We start from the raw sequence: 23134 nt of genomic DNA, 5'->3' as shown, positions 1-23134 counted from the left end.
GGGAGTATCATGGCGTGTTTCCAGTCAGGTGGGACAGTGGCTTCCTGCAAGGAGACATTCATCATACTGCTTCCTGGTGCATTTGGGCCTCAGTTTCCTAAATTGTGATTTCCTATAAGGAAATAGCAATTTAGCAATTTCCTAAATTGCGAATTCCTAATAGCGATTATGAATCTGTATGCATTGCTATTAGAAAATCGCAGGGTGTGTCCATTACGATTTGCGATTCCCAAATGGCGATTCCTACAGATTCACTATGTAGGAAACGCTAATTAAGAATTACGTACCTGTGGCCCCAAATGCATTTTTTTGTTCCTCCTTCCTGCAAGAATTTTCTTTTTTATTAAGATTTGTTTCAATGACCCTGATATAACACCAAACCCACACACAAACCTTCATAATACATACTCAGTCCCAGAAAGGAACATGAACTACCTTGTCAGAAGGGGTTGGTGCCTCCCTGATTGCTGATTAATCTTTTTTGGGTTCAGTATCTCTCTCAGAAATGCGATGACCAAAATACTCTATTTCTCTTACTCTAAACTTACACTTATCGTTCTGCACTGTCATAACATGCTCTTCAAAAACATACAATACTTTGTGTAGAATTTCATCAAGCTGAGCCATAGCTGATGCAAATATGAGAATGTCATCCTGATAAGTCATGAAGCCAGACACATCCTTAAACAAAACATCCATAAGTCACTGAAAAACACTGGCAGCTGATGCTAACCCAAATGGTAGTCTAAGATACTTAAATGCTTCAATGGGTTTAATAAAAGTCGTCAGAAGTTGTGAGTGATCTGTCAATGTGATCTGATTGTAAGCAGCCTTAAGATGTATTGTGCTAAAAGTACACGCATCCCCTTCCTGTGCCAGCAATTTCTTGGATTTTTGGAAGTGAAGGATATTCAACAACAATGTTCTTATTTAATGAGCGGAGATCAGCACACAACCTGATTTCACCATTTCTTTTACATGTAATCAAAATACTCGACACCCATTCTGAACATTCGGCAGGCGAAATATTCTTATCCAATAAGATTGTCAATCTTTACAAACACTCAAAGGTACATTTCTAACATTATGCACTATTGGTTTAGCTTTTCTTTTCAAAACAATATCACGTGAAAATCCCTTCATGCACCCATTTTTTCTCTTTGAATACTGAGGTATATTCTTTCAAAAGTAAGTCAATTGTCTCTATACCATCATCATCAATCTTCATCAACAAAGGTGTCCTGCTGACCACACCCTTATATTGTGAGCCTTACTCTACCCAATCCTGATCCTATTGAACTGGAATGAAAGACTCAGGTTTAAGAATTATTCCCAATATTGCTTGATCCATCCACCCAAACACATCCTTTCATTCAATCAGCCTCATATAGTTTACTGACAACCTTTCTACCCATGAATGATACAATATCCCCAAACCATCCGAGCATTTGAATCTCAAAACCACCAAACGCCTTTGGTGAAGGGTCACACACATTCAAACATTTCTCTTTCCAATTTTCCATGAAGGTATTTTGATCAAATGCAGTAATGGATGAACCTGAATCTGCCATGACTGACATGATTACTGTTGATTAACAGGGAACAAGCCATGGCTGTTCTGTAATAAAGGTATTGGTGGAAGTGAAGTAAGAATAGCGTTCTTGAATTTTTACAGACATTCGTCTAACATACCGTCCTCGTTAATGTGCACAGTGAAAACATGTGCATACTTCTTTCAATTGCTACCCCAACTTTCTTTTGAGCTGCAATCTTTGAGAGTGGATTAAAACGAAATGTCTGAAATGTTATAATTAGTGGCATTTGATAAATGTGTTTATGATCCACAGCTGTAACAATCATTTGATCTACTCTTGTCAACTTCCCCACTTCTATCTCTCTTATCATCCACACGTAGAGCTCCTACGTTTACTTCTTCTTGAAACCAAACTTTAGATGAAATCATAGATCTCTCAACTCCCTTAGCAATACCAATCAGCTCAGACAAAAATGGATTAGATGTATATAACCATATTTCTTGAATTCTCTTGCTAAATCAACCAAAAACTAACTGGTCACAAAGATACATGTCAATATTGCTGCCAAAACCACAAGATGCTGCTAAAGTTCTGAAATTGGCTATGAATTCATCAAGTGTTTCTTCACTGCTTTTTTTTCATGAAAAAAATGTAATCTTTTAATAACTACATTGGGTTCTTCACTAAACTGGTTGTCCAAATGTACAACTGCTTCACGATAATCTTCCCAAGTGGCATTCTCAGGAGATTCAGCTTCTGGCAAACATTAAAAGATTTCCTCAGCAGCAGTGCGAGGCAGTTTTGCAAATGCCCTTTTTTCCTTTCAGGATTGACCTTAGCATCAATAGCTAAGAGGAATTTTTCAAAGTTTCTATACCAAGTACACCATTTGACCATAGGTTTGCCTACATTCTGGTGAAAAGGTTGTGGTTGAGCCACAAATTGTTGTGGAGCCAGATTTAACATGTTTATGCTCTGCGGTACACCAACTCAATCTTTCAACGATGGCTGCAACTTGCAAAACCACGTGGTTACTTCTAGAAAAGGTTCTGTTTACCAAGAGGGACTAATAAACCTCTGCATTATTGAACCTTAACAAAAATTGTGGTTAACAAAACCATTAGCATCTTTTCTCCAGTGAGTGGAGTTTGTTTTTAGGCAAAAAAGAACAACAGACGCATTAAGCCCTTCTCGAGTTTGTATTTACATAAATATTCAATCCAACACAAAATGGCTGCTGACATGATCATTACTGTGTTTTCTCCGGTGAGTGGGGTTTGTTTTAAGCACAGATGACAACATAAGTATTATCCTTTGCAACATGGGCGCTGACAAGACCTTTAGAGCATTTTCTCTGGTTCGTGGGACTTGTTTTAAGCCCAGACAACAAAATTGTGTCGAAGTGACTATTAGCGTATTTTCTACAGTGAATGGGGCTGGTTTTAGAGACAGCAACAACAGGCCTCTGAGCCCTTCTGAAAATGACTCCTGTAAAACAATGAATGCTCTTTCTAACGTGATTAAAGATTGAACAGGCCTGCTCCCCACTCAACTGACCTAAACAGTGAATGACCAATTAAATTACTTGTTTCAGTTTTCAACTGATGAGAACCACAAAAGGCCAGCCATTTCTGAAGCCTCTAATTTCTCGGTTCCCAAGAGACTTCTTCTGTTTCATTGCTGTAGAATTCAGCATGATGAATACAGCTGGGGTTTCACTCCTCAGTTTTCCTCGTCAAATACCACAACGACTCTTAACCAATATTGATGTAGTATTTATAACAACTCGAGATGAGCAGGTACACTAAAACATTTGAAGTTTATTTGATAAAACAGCCCCTAGCCGGTCACTGCATCCTTCGCCTGTCTGTTCCCAACCATTCGCTCTCTCGACCTCCAACATTCGACCCTCAATTTTCTACCTTCACATTCCACATTTATGATACAGCATGAGCCAGAGTGAGGCAAGAATATCTGACATAACCAGCAACAGAAATAAAAACATACGCAACTTATATAGCCTACAACATGTTGGTTCCTAGTCTGGCTCTGCACAGTAGAAACATTTCCTTCCATTTTTATTCTTTCTTGAATACTTTTATGTAAAGTAGCAGTATCTCTCAAATACCAGTATAGTCTCTTAAACAATGTTTGTTCTTCCAGTACACCACTCTCCAAACATCAAGAAGATTATGATGATGCGGATGATTTGAAATTTTATTGCATATGGGGGTGATCACTGAGGTCATTGTTTATACTGCTCATGCCTACAGGTTCAGTGTTACCTGAGAGAAGACAAAGTTCTCTGCCGCTCGATGCCTCCTCCTGTAAGTACTGGGGGTCCAGTATGATAGATCTGATGTCCACAGCTAGATCCTATTTGACGAATGAGTCTATTTGTGAATCCTGTGACAGAGAGCTTGCAGGCAGTAGAACTGTGACTAACTATTAAATACATTTGTTGGACGTTTTCTAGTGATGTAAGTCCTCCACGTAAAGTGTTGTCTCCCAATAACATCTTGCCTTTCATATTACATTGCAGGGTCAACCATAGGATTATCGGTTTGTCAGCAAAAAGATCTAAGTTAAAAAAGTATTTTATATTTTTATGTGCTTTTATGATATTCTGTATATCGAAATAAAGCTTTGATGATGATGAAAAATATACAATATATGGCTGTTGGGTAAACATTTTGGTCTAGATAATTTTTCATAATCAGAAGTGTAGTTTTAGATTTTTCATGTCAACTAAGTACATTCAAAAGCCAGGACTTACTTGGTATAGCAAATTATGCATATTTTTCATACTGTACACTACCTACACCAGGGTGCAAAGAAAGGTAACCTTGCATCTTCTCTGGAGATACGCCTCATCTCCTCCTTCACACGCTTCCCTGAGAGGCCCTGTTGCTAGCAAAAAAAGGCAATATTGCATCCTTAATATTTCCATGTGATATGTGCATGTTATTTTTTTAATTATTGCCTGATGTTTTGGTAGATAGATTCTGATATGTACCACACTGCAAATGCAAAGTTTCCTATTGAATAAAACAATGTATTTTCCAAGTGCTGGAGGTTGTGAGAAGTTCTATGTAGCATGTTGTTCTGCCACATACCAGCCAGGGATAGTCTAATAGTACAGAGAATAGACCTCACAATGGCAATGCCACACTGTGCACAAGTATGATGTTCCATGAAGGTATCCAAAAGGCAGAGTCCCCAATGTAGAAGGGGGTGCTCAAAGGCTCTGGCCCTTAGCTGATTTCCAGGGGAGATGCTGAAAACAGACATGATGGATACAAAGAGACACAACATTGTATCAATTGGCTATTTGGGATTTATTTTAGGGCTTAGATCTAAGTGAAAAGACAACACACAATAGCCAAAGAGGCCAGGTTGGTGTGTTCCTAAACCAGGCTAGTCCCACGAAAGTCTCTTAGACTGTGACCCCAGTAAAATGTTTTGCCATACATTTGTAAAAGACTTGGCGGGGCACTGATCCATGAAGACAGCCTAACAGCCCACAAAGATGTCTGCTGGAGCACAACAGTACTCACAGCATATATTTCAGAAGGAAACCCACATCGAAAAGCCCACTGGGCCAAGTACAGTATGAAGATTCCCACTTCTAACATAGACCCACAACAGCATAGCAAGTTGAAGGCCCAAGCGAGTTTGAGCATATTGGACAAAGTCCATATGGAAGTCTCCAGAAGGTAAACACGGTTCATGGACAGCCCGAAAAAAGTAATCTCAGAGAGTGCTGGGCATGGTCTAGTTTAAGACTTTCAAGTCAGGGCTAATTTGCACTAGATTCTCCCCGGACACGTCTGTTGGCATCAGTATCCCTTGCAATGCTGCCCATCTGGGTTATTTACAGTTCATACTGAGCTTGGCCCTTGCATGAGTCTCACAGGAAGGATGTTGTAAAGAACCATGGACCTCAAAAGGTACTAAAAATTATTTTGGTATCATTCCACACAAAGAGTGGAGGTACAGTCACTTGAGGGAGAGCCACAACATAAGGGGCTGCATGGTGTCTGGTAAATAGGTGCTTGGGAGTCAGAGTGCTGAGAAAGACCCTTCAAGACATATCAAAAGAAATATTCACGGTACAAAGCAATTGTAAAGTAGGAGTGGAGACCCCCAGTGATTGGGCAACAAAGAGTGTTTGGAAGAGCACTCTGAGAAGCTCTCCAGGCAAAGCCTAAAACAAGCCCCAGAGGGGTGCGTTTGGCACTGACCCACGGATAGGCCCAGAATAGATATTCACAGAGTCCTCTCATATGTGCTAATAACTCTAAGCACAACCGGAGGCATATCTTGGTCACTAAGCTGTGAAAACATCTCAAGTAGAGCATGGTGTTCTAGCCCGAAGCAAAGCTTGCTGTTTGAAATGGAGGGGCCCCTTTGATCAACAAGGGGGCGTTTAACCAGTTTGTCTGAAATGTCTGTGGGGGTGTCAGGATGGCCCAGGTAATGATGACAATCAAGAGGCCTTAACGGATGATTTGCCTTAGCACATCACAAATGCGGTCCCCAAAAACAACTCAATCACCTATGGGTTTTTTTCAGCCTTCATCTGAACAAGGTAAGGCAACTTCGAGAGGAACAACAGGAAGTCCCTCCTTTCTTTTTGGACACCGGAATCAGGAGAACCACCCAGGGGAAACAACAAGACCGGGCCTCTTTAAGAGGGAGGTGGAGGCATGTCAGGGAGAGATCTTCACTGGAGTTTTGGAGTTTGCTGAATCAACATTGGAAAGGAGGGATGCTGCAAAGGATATTGGAACCATGCCACTTGACCAATGGAACACCCAAAAAGGTGACGGCCTCCCTTGGCTGCCTCAGGGCGCCGAGGAATGTGCAGGTCCAGGGGAGAAGCTCTGAGGCCACCAGCAGGACGATGTGCCCAGCCAAGCTCCTGGAGGAGCGTGGTCCTCACCGGTGCACACTCGTCTCCTCGGCCGATAAGGGACCACTGACATTTAGTCTGCATTGACAGTCATATGAGTACTTGATGGTGATTGAACTGCGTTGCCCAGGTGTATTAATACTTAAGTAGCATAGCATGCTGTCTGAATAGAAATCATCATAGAGCACGGTGTTGGTGGAGGTATAGTCAATTTTGTCACAAATTGAGCTGCTAAAATTCCCCAGACAAGGTGAACAACATGTGCTCGAAAGTTGAGCCTTTCTTATGTTTTTATTGGTATATATTTCTTTTCTTATGATACACTGGATGATGGTGGTGGTTGCATGATCCAGGGACAGGCATACATCCCTCACTAAAGCCCAAACCCAGAATCTAAGGATAAATCCCTCAGAACGCTGACCTGTGGTACTTCTCCTTCCTCTGAGGGATGAGGACCGCACCAGTGGACCAGACTTCCCAGCATCTACAAAAGAGAAGAGGAGACAAGAAGAATTTTATAACCATGGACTGCTAAGAAAAGCTTCTGAAATAAAACAACTACCTAACTAACAGTTGTGGTTGGAGTCATAATTCCAGCTTGTGCGACAGGGGGCCTAATATTTAGTCATTCAAAGGAATAGACACATCAGAAAACTCACTTGTTAAAGAGAACAAAACATTTCCCTGCAATAGGTGCAGGACCTGCAGAAGCACAAAAAAGATTTTACAAAACAAGGAAAAGTACCTATTAATGCAACTAGTTGAGTAAAAAGTCCCACTTATTTTAATATGCCTCCTTGGGGGGTTTCGCCAAGGATTCTAATATGATGTTAAACAACAAAGCAGAAGGAAAAAAAACCTTGCTCCACCTCTTACTGCATAGAAAAATGTTTTGATTTTGGGGTAATTATAGTTGCCGTAGCCAACTGTGACAGTCCAATGATGCTACAGGAAAACCATTCCCAAAGCTTATGAGCTTCTATGGATTTTTACCTTTGATGGCAGGTCTGCAACTAATTCCATGGGGGCTGGAAGTGGAGTGAAGAATTTGAAGCTAGTCATCTATACTTCTCATTCTTTGTAACGACCTCCTATAAAGTTCAAAATATAATCCTGGCCAGTAAATGCATAAGTACCACTTTATCCAGAAATAAGGCCAGGGCGTTTGTGGGAGCATACTGCCCTGAGCTATTCTGCAAACTTTAGAGAGAATAGTTTATGTTTAGCTTTAGGCCATTTTGTATTGTATGTGTGATATATTGTCTCAAGAAGATTATTTATGCAAAAGATGAATGATGACTTGGAACATCTGTTGAATGAAGTGTGAAAGAAAATGCTTTGTAAAAACAAATCATGGACAGGCAGGTACAAGATAGGAAGAGTTAACAGAAATTGGATTAAAACATTGGAAAGTTGGGGTCTACATTGAAGACAAAAGTGTAGCAGAGGACAAAAATTAAGCAATAGTATGGGGGTGCACTAACTCATAGTTATTGAGTTATTGATGAGGGTGGAGTTCCACTCAGGTACTTATTGAGAGGGACAGTGGAGCTCCAGAGAGCACCCCATTCCCTTTAGAAAATATTGCTGATGTCTATCAGGTCTTCAAATGTGGGGTGACATTCACAAAATGTTATGTTAGGTAGTGTGTTTTTCATGATAGTGTTTAGGTGATTGGTTATGAGAAGTATGCCCACTGGATTTGGGTGTTTGTTTTGGGGTGATTAGAGTCTGCCATTTTTGTCCTCGTGAAATTTAGTGAATGTGTGGTTATGAGGGTGGCAAAAAGAATTGTGTAGAATGAGCGATAAATTATTTTGTGAATAAAATCTGTTGCGGTCATACCAATTTTAGGCTTTAGGGAGATTTCACCCTATTGAAAATCCCTATCTGGGATCTGATGAATTATCTTTGAAAGGAAGCGTTTTTCTCTCTTGATTCTGAATTATCAGTTCATTTCTCTGAGTTCTACTCTTGCTTGACCACAAGGTTCTAATGAACAACAACAAGAATGCTAACATATTCATGATAAACATGAAAACCTCCCGGATGCCACATTGCTGAAATATTAGCAGCCACGTTAGAGCTGTTCTTATGGAGCATGCTGAATTGAAACATCTGTTTTTGTTGTATTTGCATTTACTCACTGTAAGGAAATAACTCTTTTTCGATGATCAGCCCCAAAGTTTTGGACTGATGTTGCTGGATTTTTGACCGAGACTGCACTAAGGCCTGCTAAACATGCTTGAGTGCCAGAGCTCAGACTCTTATAAGTAAGTGAACTTAGCCAATAGAGTAGAAGCCAGCCAAACATAGGGGCATATTATCAAGGGGGTTTTATCTCTTTAAAAGCCAAGAAAGCGGAGATAAAATTATCTCCCTATTACCTAGCTGTTGCTAACACCAGTTAGCGACAGCTAGTAGGAGATAGCGACCATCTTGGGCCCCACTTTGCATGTCAGTGATATTTATCACTAATGACATGCAAAGTGGGCGTGCCAAGATGTTAGCGACTGGAAACAGTCGCTAACATCGCTATCTCCTATTACCAACTTTTGGAGATATTCGCGCTGCCCTGAGCAGTTCTTAGCCATGTTATCCAATGGGAGGTGGATAACATGGCTAAGAGCATTAGCTCGGTAATGCATGAATATCGCTGACTTTTCAGCGATATTCATGCATTGCGGCCGTTTTTTATCGCATTTGCGATAAACCTTGGTAATACCAAGGTTTATCTGCGATAAAAATCGCCGCAGCTCAGCGGTAAAATTTTGTCTCTAACCAAGCAATAGCGATAACTATCGCTATTGCTTGGTAATATGCCCCATATACTTTTAAGTCCCTGTGATATGATACCATGTCTACCCTGGGACTTAAGTTAAAGTGTCTTCCTCAGGGCTGCAGCACTTATTGTGCCTCCCTAAATGTGAAAAAGTAAACCTGACTCCTAGCCCAGAATGAAGTCTGGTAGAGCAACTGCTAACTCGAATTTATCATTTAAAGTAATGACAAACTCTAAACCTCCCTTTTTAATACATATGTTACCCCTACTGGGGGGCTGTCGATTCCTATGGCAGGCGGCTGCAAAATAAAAAGTGGGGCATATCATTTTATATGTTTTAACTATAAAAACCCCACATTGTGGGGCTTATTCACAGCAGAATGGAGAAGCTTGGCATTAGGAAAACATTGCCAACGCCAAGCTTCTCAATTCTGAAAACGTAGGGATGCGCTGCATTCACAAGAATGTGGTGCACCCCTGCATTTCTCCTAGTGCTGGCTCTAAATGTAGCTGCCAAGCACCAACGTAGACACCCTTTTTTAAATGGTTCCAGCTTAACAGCCTCAAATGCAACTCAGACAAATCTGAGGTACTCTTCTTTGGCTGCAATCTGACCCAGACTGGCAGGAATGGTGGCCTGTTAATATGTTTCCTCCAGAGTGTTCGTCCCAGCTAGCAAAGAATCTGGGGATCAAGATTGATAATTTATTTATTTATTTATTTATTTATGGGTTTCTATAGCGCTGGAATCGACTCCAACCGGAGTATCTCTGCGCTGTGATACCAGATAGAGTCCAACACTATGCAGATGAGAGAATGGGTCTAGATTTTATCGGTGAATAGCAGAGTTTTGAGTTGCTTCCTAAACTTTAAATGATCTGTGCAGAGCCTAAGGGTCAGGGGCAGTTTGTTCCACAGTGTGGGCCCCGCAACAGATAGGGCTTTCCCTCCATGTCTAGTTTTTTTTACACGAGGTACAGTCAGCAGAAAATTCTCACTAGATCTCAACGATCTGGAGGGAGTATAGAAGGTAAATTTCTGCTCCAGATATGTAGGGCCATTTCCATTCAGGCATTTATGAATGATACAACATATCTTGAACTTGGCTCTTTGTCTAATGCTCAACCAGTGTAGTTTCTGCAGCAGAGGTTTTGATGCTGTTCTGGGGGGAGCATTTAGAACAAGGCGGGCTGCCGTGTTCTGGACCACCTGAAGCCTGTCTAGAACTCCTTCATTGGCAGAAAGGAGTAGCCCGTTACAATAGTCAATACGACTCAATATAAGGGCTTGCACCAATGTTCTTCTGGAGGAGTCCGGTAGCAGTGGAAAAATTCTACGCATCATGCTTATGATGTGGAAGCATGCGCCAGCTACCATATTGCTGTGCTGTTTGAGCGAAAGGTCCTGATCAAGGCGTATCCCCAGATTTTTGACAATCTGTTTAGGCTCTGGAACGACACCGAGATCAGAGGGCCACCAGTCAGGGGTCCACAGTAATTTGGCGTCTCCAAACAGCATTACTTCCGTCTTGCTGACATTGCACTGTAGGAAGTTGGTGGACATCCACAGTGCGACGGCTTTCATGCCAGCGGAGAAGGAGTTTCTTGTTTCTGTGGTGAGGTTACGAAATGGGAAGAGGAGCTGCGTGTCATCCGCATATGACACGGGGATGAAACCATATTTGCGCATCACTCTTGCCAGGGGTGCCACATAGATGTTAAAAAGTGTTGGGCTCAAGCAGGAGCCCTGTGGCACCCCTTTCGTAATCCCCACCTCAGTTGATCTGTATTTACCCATGGTGACAGTCTGGGTCCGATCTGTAAGGAAACTCCTTAGCCAGGCAAGGGCGTTGTTCTTAACCCCTACGTTCGACAACCGGTCAATGAGGATGTTATGTGACACGGTGTCGAACGCGGCTGAAAGGTCTAATAACACCAAAATTACTGAGTAGCCTTTGTCTTGAAACATGTGCAGATCGTCAGACACAGACAGGAGGGTGGACTCTGTACTGTGTTTCGGCCTAAACCCAGATTGAGAGAAGTCTAGGCCGCCAGCTTCCTCAATGTAGCTAGATAGTTGACGATTAACATGCTTCTCAACTAGCTTACCCAGATATGGCAGCAACGAAATAGGTCTAAGGTTAGACAGGTCGGTCCAAGGAGTTGTGGTTTTTTTCCTGATTGGTCTGACCAAAGCTTGTTTCCACTGCTTAGGGACAGAACCTGTGGAAAGGGATAGGTTAACAAGTTTCTCAATGGTGGGAGATAGGATTCCAAGTAAGGTGGGCATGAGTCTTGCCGGGATGATGTCATCAGGACTTCCACTTTTAATCTGCGCCATGAGCAGGGATACCTCTTTATGAGTGATAGGGGAGAAGAGGTCTAAAGTATGAGAGCCACTATCAAGTTCTGAATCCTGAAAAATCGGGGCTGTGTTTGTAGTCAGGGTATTATTTGTATTTACTATTTTAGCATAGATAAGATCTATTTTATTGCAGAAGAATTGTGATATATTATCGCAAAGTAATTGCGACGATGTGTCTTCACTCTCACATGCTGTGGGATTGGTGAAAGAGTGAAGGACCTGGTACAATACTCTGGGAGAGTTATCTGCAGCCATGATAGTGTTAGTAATATGGGTTTTACGCGCCATTCTGATGGCCTTGTGATATATGCTTAGGGCGTCCCAGTAATGTGTCCTATCTGTTACTAGATGGGTAGATCTCCATATTTTTTCTAGTTTCCTGGCTGCTTTCTTGAGATTTCTGAGCTCTTCAGAGAACCAGATCTCTTGTTTTTTGGCTGGTCGGGGTCTAAATTGCTTTAAAGGAGCAATCTTATCTATGGCAATTTTAGTGTCTTTATTGAACATGTCAATAGCTTTCTCGATGTCATCAGGAATCTCATGGTAGAATTGAACAAACTGTTCAGCAAATGAGGCCTCATTAACCTTATGCCATTGTCGTCGTATTTCGGGGATATTGGTAGTTTTGAGGGCAGTAGTTGTAGGATAGGGAGTATGAAACTCAAGGATAAAATGGTCCGTCCAACTGACCTGTGTGGGTGGCATGCATGTGACATTAGGGAAGTTGGTTATTACCAGGTCTAAGGTGTGTCCGGCCACATGTGTTGGGCCCACATTGTGTGGTTGAAGACCTAACAATAAAAGATCATTAAGAAAAGCCTGTGCTTCTTTACAATTTGTGAGTTCACTGTGAAAATTAAAATCACCTATTAACAAAAAGTCTTTATCCTTTTGAACATAAGGCGCCAGATTTTCCAGTAAAGTATTAACAAAGTTAGAGCTAGGTCCAGGAGGACGATAAACTAAGGCTCCTAATCTGGTTTGTTTGGTGGAAAGAGAGGTTTTAAAAACCAGCAATTCGATGTCTGGTGTGCAGAGTTCTGCCAAGACAGAACAGTCAATGTGACTCTTATGAGCAATAGCAATTCCACCGCCAATTTTCTTAGGTCTGTCTAACCGGATGATTTTATATCCAGAAGGGATGGCCAATGTAATGGAAGGAGTAGAATGGGGTTTAAGCCACGTTTCGGTCATGAAACAGTAGTCAGGTGCATTTGTGGAAATAATATCCCAGACTTCAGAGGTATGCTTAGGTAGGGAGCGTACATTACAGAGAATGTTTTTATGACCGGTGATTTTGGATGTTGTAAGTGGCGGTGTATAACTAGTCACAGATCTATCAGTAATAGACTGGGATTTGCAATGTAAACAAGAAAAAGGATCTTCAATGATTGGTTTAAGGGCCCCGTGACAGTCAATCCTCTGTAAATCCTTTAGTACCTGGGCTGAGTATGTGATCCTAGCAGGGAGCGGGACAAGCGGGAGAATGGAAGAGACCGCCATGGCCCCTGGCACCGTCCTGGCGCGGACGGGCGCAGACGGGCAGGTCTTTGGCTTGTCTTCGGCGCGTCTAGAGGCGCCTCCCTGCGCGCAAACGCTGCGCGCTTGATCCCGACGAGTGGCTAAGTAGCCCCAGTAACAGCAAGGCTAGAGCGCTACCCGCTCTGTGCTGCAGCGGGGAAGCGGAAGTGAGTGACTCAGGCTCGTACCTGTCCCGCCCTCCGCTCAACGGTATTGGATACCGAGTCGGACCAGGGCGGGCAGGCGGTATCACAGAGCACTGAGTAAACACGTAATGGTCTGACGTTAAGATCTCAGATCCTTGGTCTCACGGGAACATGCTTTGGCCTCCCTAGGATGCTCCGTAAGTTCCTTCCTTTGCTCTCAGAAGATCATAGGAAGACTACGGTGCAGGCCTTAATTGGTTCAAGACTGGACTACTCCAACGTCCTTTATCTTGGCCTGCCGGAGTATCTCCTGCAAAGGTAGCAGGTGGTCCAGAACTCGGCCGCGCGGGCCATTTTTGGCCTCTTTAGGCGAGCCAGAGTTTCCGGCCTTTTGCAGTCGCTCCACTGGCTGCCTATTCGGAAGCGGATAGTTTTTAAGGCCTTGACCTTGGCCCACAAGGCTCTTCACGCCTCGGGAGCAAAATATCTCCAAAGGAGGCTTGCCTTCTATCATCCAGCCCGATCTCTGAGATCTGAATCATTGTTCCTTGCTGTGGTTCCTCGAGTAAAAAGGGCCCGCATTGGAGGTCGCTCTTTTAGGCTGCTGGCGCCACAGCTTTGGAATACTCTGCCCTTGGCATTGCGCAGCACTTCTAATTTGCTGACTTTTAGGAAAGGCCTTAAAACTTGGCTTTTTGCCCTTTAGTACGTTCCTCTTTTCTGCTGGGTCCGTTTTATTTTACTGTGTTGTGTTATTCTGCTACAGGTTTTCAATAAAAGCGCCGGGACACTCTATGGGGTAGCCGTGCGCTATAAAAGACTAAATTAACATAACATAACATAACATAACAGTGCAAGGGTGTCTGCGTTGGGGGGAATGATTGTTTATGTGCATGAATGGCAATTTGTAACTAATATGTGTGCTGCATTGTGCAGCACACATAGAAGTTGCAAATCATAATTTTTTAAGGATTGCTTATGTGTAGTAAGGAACACATTCCTACACATAAACAAATGTACATAGTGTTTTGCTGTTTCTATGTGTACTACAGAATGCAGCACTCAGAAACAGGAAAAAAGGGGAGAAATAAAGCATTTCTCCTCGTTTTGCCATGTTAGGACCAGGTTTTCCCTGGCCCTTATTTTGGCACTGCCCATATTTAAGCCACCCTTGTAAATATGGGGCAGCGTACTGCAACCCTCATTGTCTACCACTTTCACGCTAAGTGTAGCATAAAAGGGGGCCTTATTCACAAGGCGGCGTTAAGCCGCATTAGTGGCTTAAAGTTGCCTTGTAAATAAGGAAAGCCCCTATCCCCACAGGAACATTGCAAAAAGTGATGTTCCTGTGTGTAAATATACCCTAGAGTTTTTAATCCAGTAAAGGCTAGTAACCTGACTGGGACTACTAAAGTAGGTACTTTAACATATCAAAATAATCATCACATTAAAATTGACATGATGCCCAAGTCGAATTTAATCTAACTTTTATGTAAATGCAACTTCTATAAAGATGCCACTCTGCTGTATTACGTTTTCCAGTTGCCATTCACAAATGCGAGCAACAAAACAGCCTTCTGCACCCCTGGGGAGAGGTGTGAACGGCTTGCAGGAGAAGAAACAATAAAGGCCTGTAGTTGGAAGAGGTGTGACCTCTCCCTGGCAGGTAGTTACCCAGGTATGAGCTCACTAGGCAAACTTCAAATGGTAAGCTGCCTTTGGCTTCCTTTGAAGAGCAAATGGTGGACACGCAAAAGAGTGGTTGCTCTTTGTTCAGATAAACGGCTGGCATCGGAGATGGAAGAGGGGCATTTGCTAAACCGTTTTTTTCCATGGGTGTGAAGCCCCCAGGTACCCACCCTCTAGAATGGGCTACCAAGCTTAACACACCATGAGAAGGGTTCGCCATCTGGCGAGTGGGTAGAACAGTCCACCCTGGGATAGCTAGATGCATGCACTGCAGGAAGACCTCATCAGGTGGGAAAGGATATGGTAACCCATTGGCTAGTAACTGCTGCATCAGCGAAGGCACTTTCTGGGCATAAATAAGGCACCCCTGGCACCTAGACCTCAGATCACATCTGGACTGGAGAGAGGACCTGCCCTGCTGTTGCCTTGGCCTGGCAAGAAAGGCTACTCACACCTCTGGACTGCACATACTGATCTTTGGGCCAGCAAAGACTATGCCTGCCTGTGGTGCCTAGGCCATGAAAAAGTTGCTCCTGAGCACCAGACAGCAGAGGTGAACTCCAAGAGTCAGTAGACAGACTTTCTGTTACAGCACCAGGATCACAAAAGCTAAGGAAGCCCGCTGGCTAGTTAATAGCCAGAATCATTTGATTGCCACTGACCGCCGACGTGTAGCCGGGGAGACCAAGTCCCAAAGCACAAAAGTGGCACCAAATCTGCTGGACCTGGGAGAGCCATTGGAGTGCAGTTTGGTAGCCTAAGACAGACACTAGGCTTCACCATAGGGAACCACTGGTTTTGCTGTGACCGGAATCCAGTGGCAACTTGACTTTTGTTGGACCCAGGAGGACTTCAATGGACATTAACTCCTGTGGCCAAAGTCGCCCCATCCAGACTGTGGACCCAGGAGTGGCCATAGGAAGCCCCTGGTTAACTTCATAGCACCCTCTGCATGATACACTTTCGTCAACATCTTGTATCCCTTGCATTAGTACCCAGCATTGATGTGTATCGCTGTTCGCCCAGAGAGTCTGGTACTTGACTTGAGGCTACTTTGGTGATAAGGGAACTGCCCTATCAAAATCCTTACTGGTCCCCTTTACCTTCTTTCTACTGAAGCTAGTCGCACAAAGTGGGCCAGAGAAGTCAAGCACAACATGGAAAACTGTAAAACTTTTATAAAGTTTCTGCGAACTGCAGTAATTACAAATGCTTGTGGGGATTTTGAGGGAAAAGCAGTGATTGACGTTTTTAATTAAATATCATAGATCTTCGGAACCCACAATGGATTTTTTTCAATTTTGTGTCTGAAAATTCATAAACATAAAATATATTTTCATAAGTTGTTGCTGGACTTCTCTCATGTTCTGTGACTTTCTAATTTTGTTGTTTAAGTACTTCTTAACACTTTACACTGTTCTTTTGTTTAAGCCTTGCATCTCGAAGCCACAGCTACCCAGAGTTGAGCGAAAGGTTTTGTAAATGAGCTTGACTGGACCCAAAGTGGTACTGTGGGTGTATTACATGGTGAGATCTCACAACCACACAATATAATACACTCATTTCCTCACACCCATTTAAAGAAATGTGATAGGTTACATGTGTTTGTTATTTATGGCATAATATATTTTAAAAAGCTAAATTACTTAATGAAAAAGGTATCTTTACATAGTAACAGTTCCCTTTTCCACATCTCTTTCCTAGGACTCTGCATCCTCTGTCTCCTAGTAACCGCATATATATATTTATATATATTTCTAATAACTTTGGCGCCATTCAACAAATCTTCACAACATCTTCAAAAAAAAAAAGTGCCCTACTTTGTCTAGTTCTGCATGGAAGGATGATCCATCATGCTGGAGCACAGACAAATGGGGGATCCCAAAATGCTTTTTCCCCATGCAATGTCTATGGGGATATTGCAGTTTTTAGACACTGCTACAGCCTGAACCGCTCAACGGAATTACACTAAATTTGGCAAAAAGCTAGATCATGGTCCAGAAAGATCTTTCATTGCAATTTGGTGTAAATCTGTCCAGTAGTTATTGAAGAAAGAAATGTATAGATATGTAGGGACGCAGATCCTCTGAGAATTCATGGGTACCCACAAGTAACCACAAATCAGAACCTCAATTAATGAAAGAAATGCCTCACCCACTCACACATTTCACCCCTCTTGTGCATGGCCAAAGGCAGTCCACAACGTGGGATTGGGTGCATGCAGGGGATGTTGGCAGCAGGGCCTGCCCATTCCCCGCTGCCCACAGCAGAAGGCCATGTGCTGCGGTGTTTGTAATGGCTTATGGTAATTATTTATTACTTTGCATTGAAAAAAAACAAGGACATTCACTAAAAAACAAAGGTTAAAGGGACGTTATAGTTAAGTTGAAGTTTTACCCACACAAAACCATCTAAATTAGGCATTTATAGATATACTCATCTGAAGAAACTATAACTTGTGCTGTTAAATAACTTTAGGACACGAGTTATAGTTGCTTAACATAGGTAAAACTATAACTTCTAGATTTCTGTGGGTGAAACGTCAACCTAACTGTAACGTTCCTGCAATCTTTGTTTCATTCAGTGAATATATTTATAGATATGTGTATATATGTCTATATATATATAGTTGGAAGCTAGCCGAGGGCGAGCACAGGTTATATTTTAGTGTGCCTGTAGCTTACCCTGACTAGAGTGGAGGTTCCTGTCTGACCTGAACATATATATACTCAATGGAAAAAACAAAGGGTACAGGAACGTTACACTTAGGAAATAGAATTAAGAAAAGCTTAGAAATTCACTAAGAAACTAAAGGTTACAGGGACATTATAGTTAGGTTCAGATTTTCACACACCAAATCATAGAAATTCAGCAGTGATAGTTAGCGTTATCTCAAGTAACTAACTCGTGCCCTGTCGTAACTATAACTTACGCTTCTGCCATGCACAGTTTTCTCATCAATAATTTTACAGCAAATGTTGAGTGATAATATTAATGATGTTATTTATGATGTCATGAGTGATGTAATATGTGGGGTAGGTACATTAGGGCATTAGTTAAAGTTACTTGAAATATACATAAAGCTTCTTTCTTCAAAATTTCAAAACTACTGAACGGTTTACACTAAATTGCAAAAAGAGATCTTTCTGGACCAAGATCCAGCTTTCTCCCAAATCAGGTGTAATTCCATTCAGGCGTTCGGGCTGTATTTGTGTCTAAAATCCATGGAATAAAGTGTATGGGGGAAACACGTTTTGGGCCCCTCCCCTGTTTTCTCAGACCCCACGTAAAGAATCTCCCCAAAACTTTCCAGACAGCAGCTGGAGTGCAAACCTGTTTTGAACATTTCATGAAGATGCGTCAAATGGACCAAATGTTATTAGCAAAACAAATAAATTTTTCCTATGGAAACTAGGTCCTAACTATGACTACGTCGACTGCCAAATGAGGCAAGTATTGTGAAACAGTGAAAACTGCCATGGACTACACATTTTTCACAGCCTGGGATTAATTTGAATATATAATACAAAAACATAGAAAGGAATTTTTTCAGGGAATCCATAATTTCGGGATCCTGTAATAAGAGATTAGAGCCATTTTCATATACATGATCTGATCAAGGATTCTAAAGCTCTATTCTCCAGCTGCAGGTCTCATATTGAGGGCATATTCTGTGATTTAGGTGAATACTTTAGCTTTTATTAGAATTCAATGGTCTTCATTGGCTGCTATTAGCAGAGGAAGGCATCGTGTAATGGGGCTTGTCTACTTGTCTAGGTATCTCCCAGAAGGCATTGACCAGGTGGGAGCATATCAAAATGCAGCATTTTGGTAATGCATAGCAGTCAGATTTATAAAGGTTGATACATAAAAACGTCTTCAACTCTCCAAAGCTTGTCATCCAGTTTTTCCTTTTTCGATTTCCAATATCTTGCCCTCAGCAAGTATCCTCTGTGAAATTTTGAGCACCGGAGCTTTTAGTTTACATCACATTCAGGTCAGTTTAGCAAATGAGCAGACACAACAGTCACATAAAACCACATCTTACCCCTAAAGTTGTGCTGCAGTTTTTTTTCCAAAACAGTGTTTGTACTGCTGTGCATGACTTCACACCGGATTTTAATATCTTTGTCACTTGGTTGTAGCTTAAACTTAGCTTGGCTTGAAGCACAATATAAGGCATTTGCTCCAATGTGTGGCTCTGAGCAGGTAACCAATTCCTTTGAAAATTCCATCCAGGAGTCGTACCATTTTATATGTATTTCTTTGGGCGCAAAGTCTGACACATTAATACACAGATGCAGATTATTAGTTGCGTCAGGTTCTGCAGGTGTCATGGTAATATCCGATATTACAGGAGGCTGGGCTAAAGTGGAATAAAAAGGTATACAGTGTTATAAATGGAGAAAACATCTGTTCAAAACCAGTCATGTCATGCTGTAATCAGTTGCTGACTTACATAAGACTTTCTAGGATTGAAAAATGTTTAACTTTCAGAACAGCTAAAAATCAAATGCCTAACTATCACAGTAGCCCTTATGAACGTGTCTTCTGTGGAATCGAGGAAGTAGCAATTTTAAAAACGGCGTTAATGGATTTTGGACCTGTTAGCCCTGACCAGCTAGGCAAGGCCACCTCAGATGTTTTTGCCTTCTGTTTTCGACCTCATTTTGTTGACATTAGAACTCTGTGCCTTTTTCCTGGGTAACCAGGGATAAAGTGCTTTTGCTCTCTCCTGAAAACATGGCCAAATTGGCCTACAGCTAATTGGCATATTTAATTTGCTTTACAATCCTCTGGTGAATGGTACCACATGTACCCAGGGCCTGCAGGATAAATGCAACAAGTGGGCCAGCAGCACTCATTGTGCTATACAACCCACTAAAGTGGCAATTTAAAACATGTCTCAGGCCTGCCACTGCAGCCTGCAGTGCACTTTTAAACTGCAAATTCGACCTGCCAAAATAACATTTTTGCCTGTCCTAAACCTTCCTTTTTAATACTTATTTTTAAATTTTTATTCAGAAAAGGTATCATAGAAACCCCTTTACAGCAAGTAATTATTCGGGAAAGTTTCAATCAAATAGTAAACATCATCTTTAACTGCTTTGACGCTATTGACGGAACCGTTCCGTCAAGGCTCGCGGGTGAGCTGTGCTCATGACGGAACGGTTCCGTCACGGCCCGCTCGCCGCGCCTGCGCGGCGCTGATTTCGCGCCTGCGTGGCACGTTTCATTAAGCGGGCGGGGCCATGACGGAACCGTTCCGTCACAAGCACAGCTCACCCGCGAGCCGTGACGGAACGGTTCTGTCACCAGCGCAGGTGAGCCGCGCGCCCCCCGCGACCGTTAGCGATGCGGCGGAATAGCCGCCGCAGCGAAGGTGTTAAAAATAATAGGCAGTATGTCAGTAATGTATTCATGATGTGCAACCTGCCTTGTTAAGCAGGGGGAACAACCCATGGGTTTCGAGGGGTATCATACTACTTTACCCTTTTTGGCCCAGGCAGTGTGCCTGATGAAAGGGTTGTATTTCCTCCAGCTGAACAAGTCACTGCCTATCAAGGCATCTGGGAGCCTTGCTAGTGTCTTCCATCATCCTCTGAAAGTCTAAGTAGATACAGTCTAAGTGGGCTCCAAATGTTCTTTGATTGTGAAGTCTGAGGTTGTAATTTGGCAAATGTCGCACTTCTGCCATTACAGAGGGTTACATCTGCAAGCCAGTCCTGCTTTCGAGCGATGCCCCACACCAGTGCATGTCAATCCATCTCTTGGTCAACATGAAGGCCATAGCAGCAAGTCTGCGGACTCCACAGGGAATTTGAGGAACATAACCCAATAGTCCAATCAGGGGTGGTGGGGCTATTGTGAATCCCATAATACCAGTGGCCAATTCTATCATTTCCTGCCAATGCAGCCGTTTGGTAAGAAACGACCAAGCCAAATGATAAAACCCATTGTGTTTTGCATCACATTTAGGGAAGTGGTGTGATCAAGAGGCATTAATCCTCATCTGTTGTTCTGGTGTGAAGTAAGCTTCATGAAGTAATTTAAGTTGAAGCCATTTATGTCAATGATGTATGGATAACATTCGAGTTCACTTACAGCAAAACATCCACTGCTTGACTTTGAGGGTTCAGTTTAAATCTGTCTCTCATGCTAGTCTGCTGCATGTATGTGGGGGTGTGCATAGCTCAAGAATTACAGCATATAATTCTGGTCATCGCTTGAGCAAATTAATTGTGTCAGAGGTGTAAATTCTTTGGGTTCTGTCAGGAACTCCGTCAGTCGCTCCCAGAGCATATGTGCCAATCTTAAGTATGTGTATTGGTTCAATGAGGTGTGACCAGAGTGCTTGGTCATGCTGATGCAGAAAATATCAACTTTAAAGGACTCCAGTAAGGTCGACTGAGTAGTCACAAGCCCGACATTATGTGTGAAATATTCTAGAGTGGCTCACTGGACGTCGCTCCGAAACACTGCAATCCAGCAAGGCCTCACTAGGGAATCTCAAGCACATGTGGTGGTGTACTGAGCATGGAATGGCCAATTGGAGTAAAACATGTGAGTAGTCAAAGAGCATGCGTGGGAAGAGTGAAATGCTAGCTACCCGGGACATTAGGTCATCGGAGAGCAGCAGTAATCTCTGCAAGATTGGGTCCCATGTGGAGCAGACAAGAGTGTATATTTTCACTGCCGTTCTTGATAGCAGCACCATGCATCTGTCATGGAGTGCTGAGCCATTATCTCAGTCAAGGAGTGCAGGCAGGGGGGTTTGTGGAGCCCCAAGTGTGGGAGCAGTCTTGGGTTAAGTCCAATACTATGTTTAAGTCACTCTTCTCCCTGCCCCCATAATACCCTATCAACTTTAAGGAGCCAATGGATCGCCCAAATATCATGAAAGAAGTTTGGGACATCCACGTTAGGGCATATGTGCTAACAATCGTCACTGGTAGGTCCTTGAGCACTCCGTTGAACACCAGGTGACCCTGGGCGTCCACATGCTGTTGGGTTAACTTGAAGTTCTGCCTGTTATGGATACGAATACAAACACTGCATGCATAGGAGTGATAATATGCAAAAAATCTATTACTGCCTATCGAGAAGCAACAAGACCCATATTTGCCAGACTGGTAAACTAAACCAGCAGAGACAGCATGTTGCGGTTGGCTAGGGAGCAATGTATATTGCAGTACCAATGAGCAATACGATCTCTGTACCCAGATTTCACACAGCCGGTCCAAGAGGCAAGACGGGTGTTTCAAGATGTAAAACGCATGGTATGTGATAAGGGCATTTGATTTTGTGAGGTCCACAGCTGCACTGCTGCAGTCTCTGGTGCACATCACCCTGCGGGCTGGGAGACTTCAAACAGGTTGTGCCCCCTTCGTTGTATGTTGCCGTCCCGGGTGTTCAGCTGCATTCAGTCCAACATTAAAGAAATCAGGCTGGTAGCAGAGCTTCGCATTAGGCTGCCATCCTGGTTGCCGGTTATAGCCATGCCCCACCTCTTTAATACTTATGTCACCCCTAATTTGGTCCATAACAGTTCCTAGGGCAGAGTGCATTTTAAAAATGGGACATGTGTACATACATTTTACATATCATGGCAGTGAAAAACTCCTAAAGGTGTTTTTCACTGTGGGAGGGCCTATCCATTGGCTAACACTAGGTTACCTTACTACACTTCTTAAGTGCTAACTTTAGATTGGGGGAAGATAGAAATATGCTGTTTGGAATCAAAATAATTGTGATTCCAATTCCTCTTAAATGGATAAGTTGGATTTCAAGTCAAAATTCTGAAAAGTTGCCATTTTCTTGTCCCAACAGTTTGTGTCTTCTGCCAGTATCCTGGGTCACATGACTGTGAATGGCTCCGCTGTTGCAGTTTGTGTATTTCTCCAAGACACTGACACAAAGGGGGCTTAGGTGTGGACTTTGTGAATTGTATGCCATTGCCTGGTTCCATGATGAAATATCGATTATAAAAACACCGACCAGCAAAAATATCGTCACAAAATCATCGTCTACAAAAATATCGTCACCATATACTTAAACAAGGATTTATACAAATATCAATAATTTTTTATTGACTACATTAATATCGTTTACTATTATATCGAGTACATAAATATCGACTACTACATTATCGACAATCCTTGAAATAACATTACCATCTACA

The 23134-nt window shown here is 42.5% G+C and overlaps 1 protein-coding gene across 2 annotated transcripts in view; it reads right to left on the bottom strand.

The window, feature by feature from the left end:
- LOC144822968 (uncharacterized) overlaps positions 1-23134 on the bottom strand; it is a 567214-nt gene that overhangs the window by 46746 nt on the left and 497334 nt on the right. For both annotated transcript variants that reach the window (XM_078681053.1, XM_078681055.1), the window contains exons 10-11: positions 19001-19318; positions 6872-6934 (exon numbers count right to left, since the gene is read on the bottom strand). In XM_078681053.1, the coding sequence (XP_078537179.1) occupies positions 6872-6934; positions 19001-19318 (381 nt within the window). The remainder of the gene's footprint in view (positions 1-6871; positions 6935-19000; positions 19319-23134) is intronic.

This window comes from Lissotriton helveticus, chromosome 3_1, assembly GCF_964261635.1.
Source record: "Lissotriton helveticus chromosome 3_1, aLisHel1.1, whole genome shotgun sequence".
Classification (NCBI taxonomy): Eukaryota; Metazoa; Chordata; class Amphibia; order Caudata; family Salamandridae; genus Lissotriton; species Lissotriton helveticus.
This window is presented reverse-complemented; position numbering and strand designations above follow the sequence as displayed.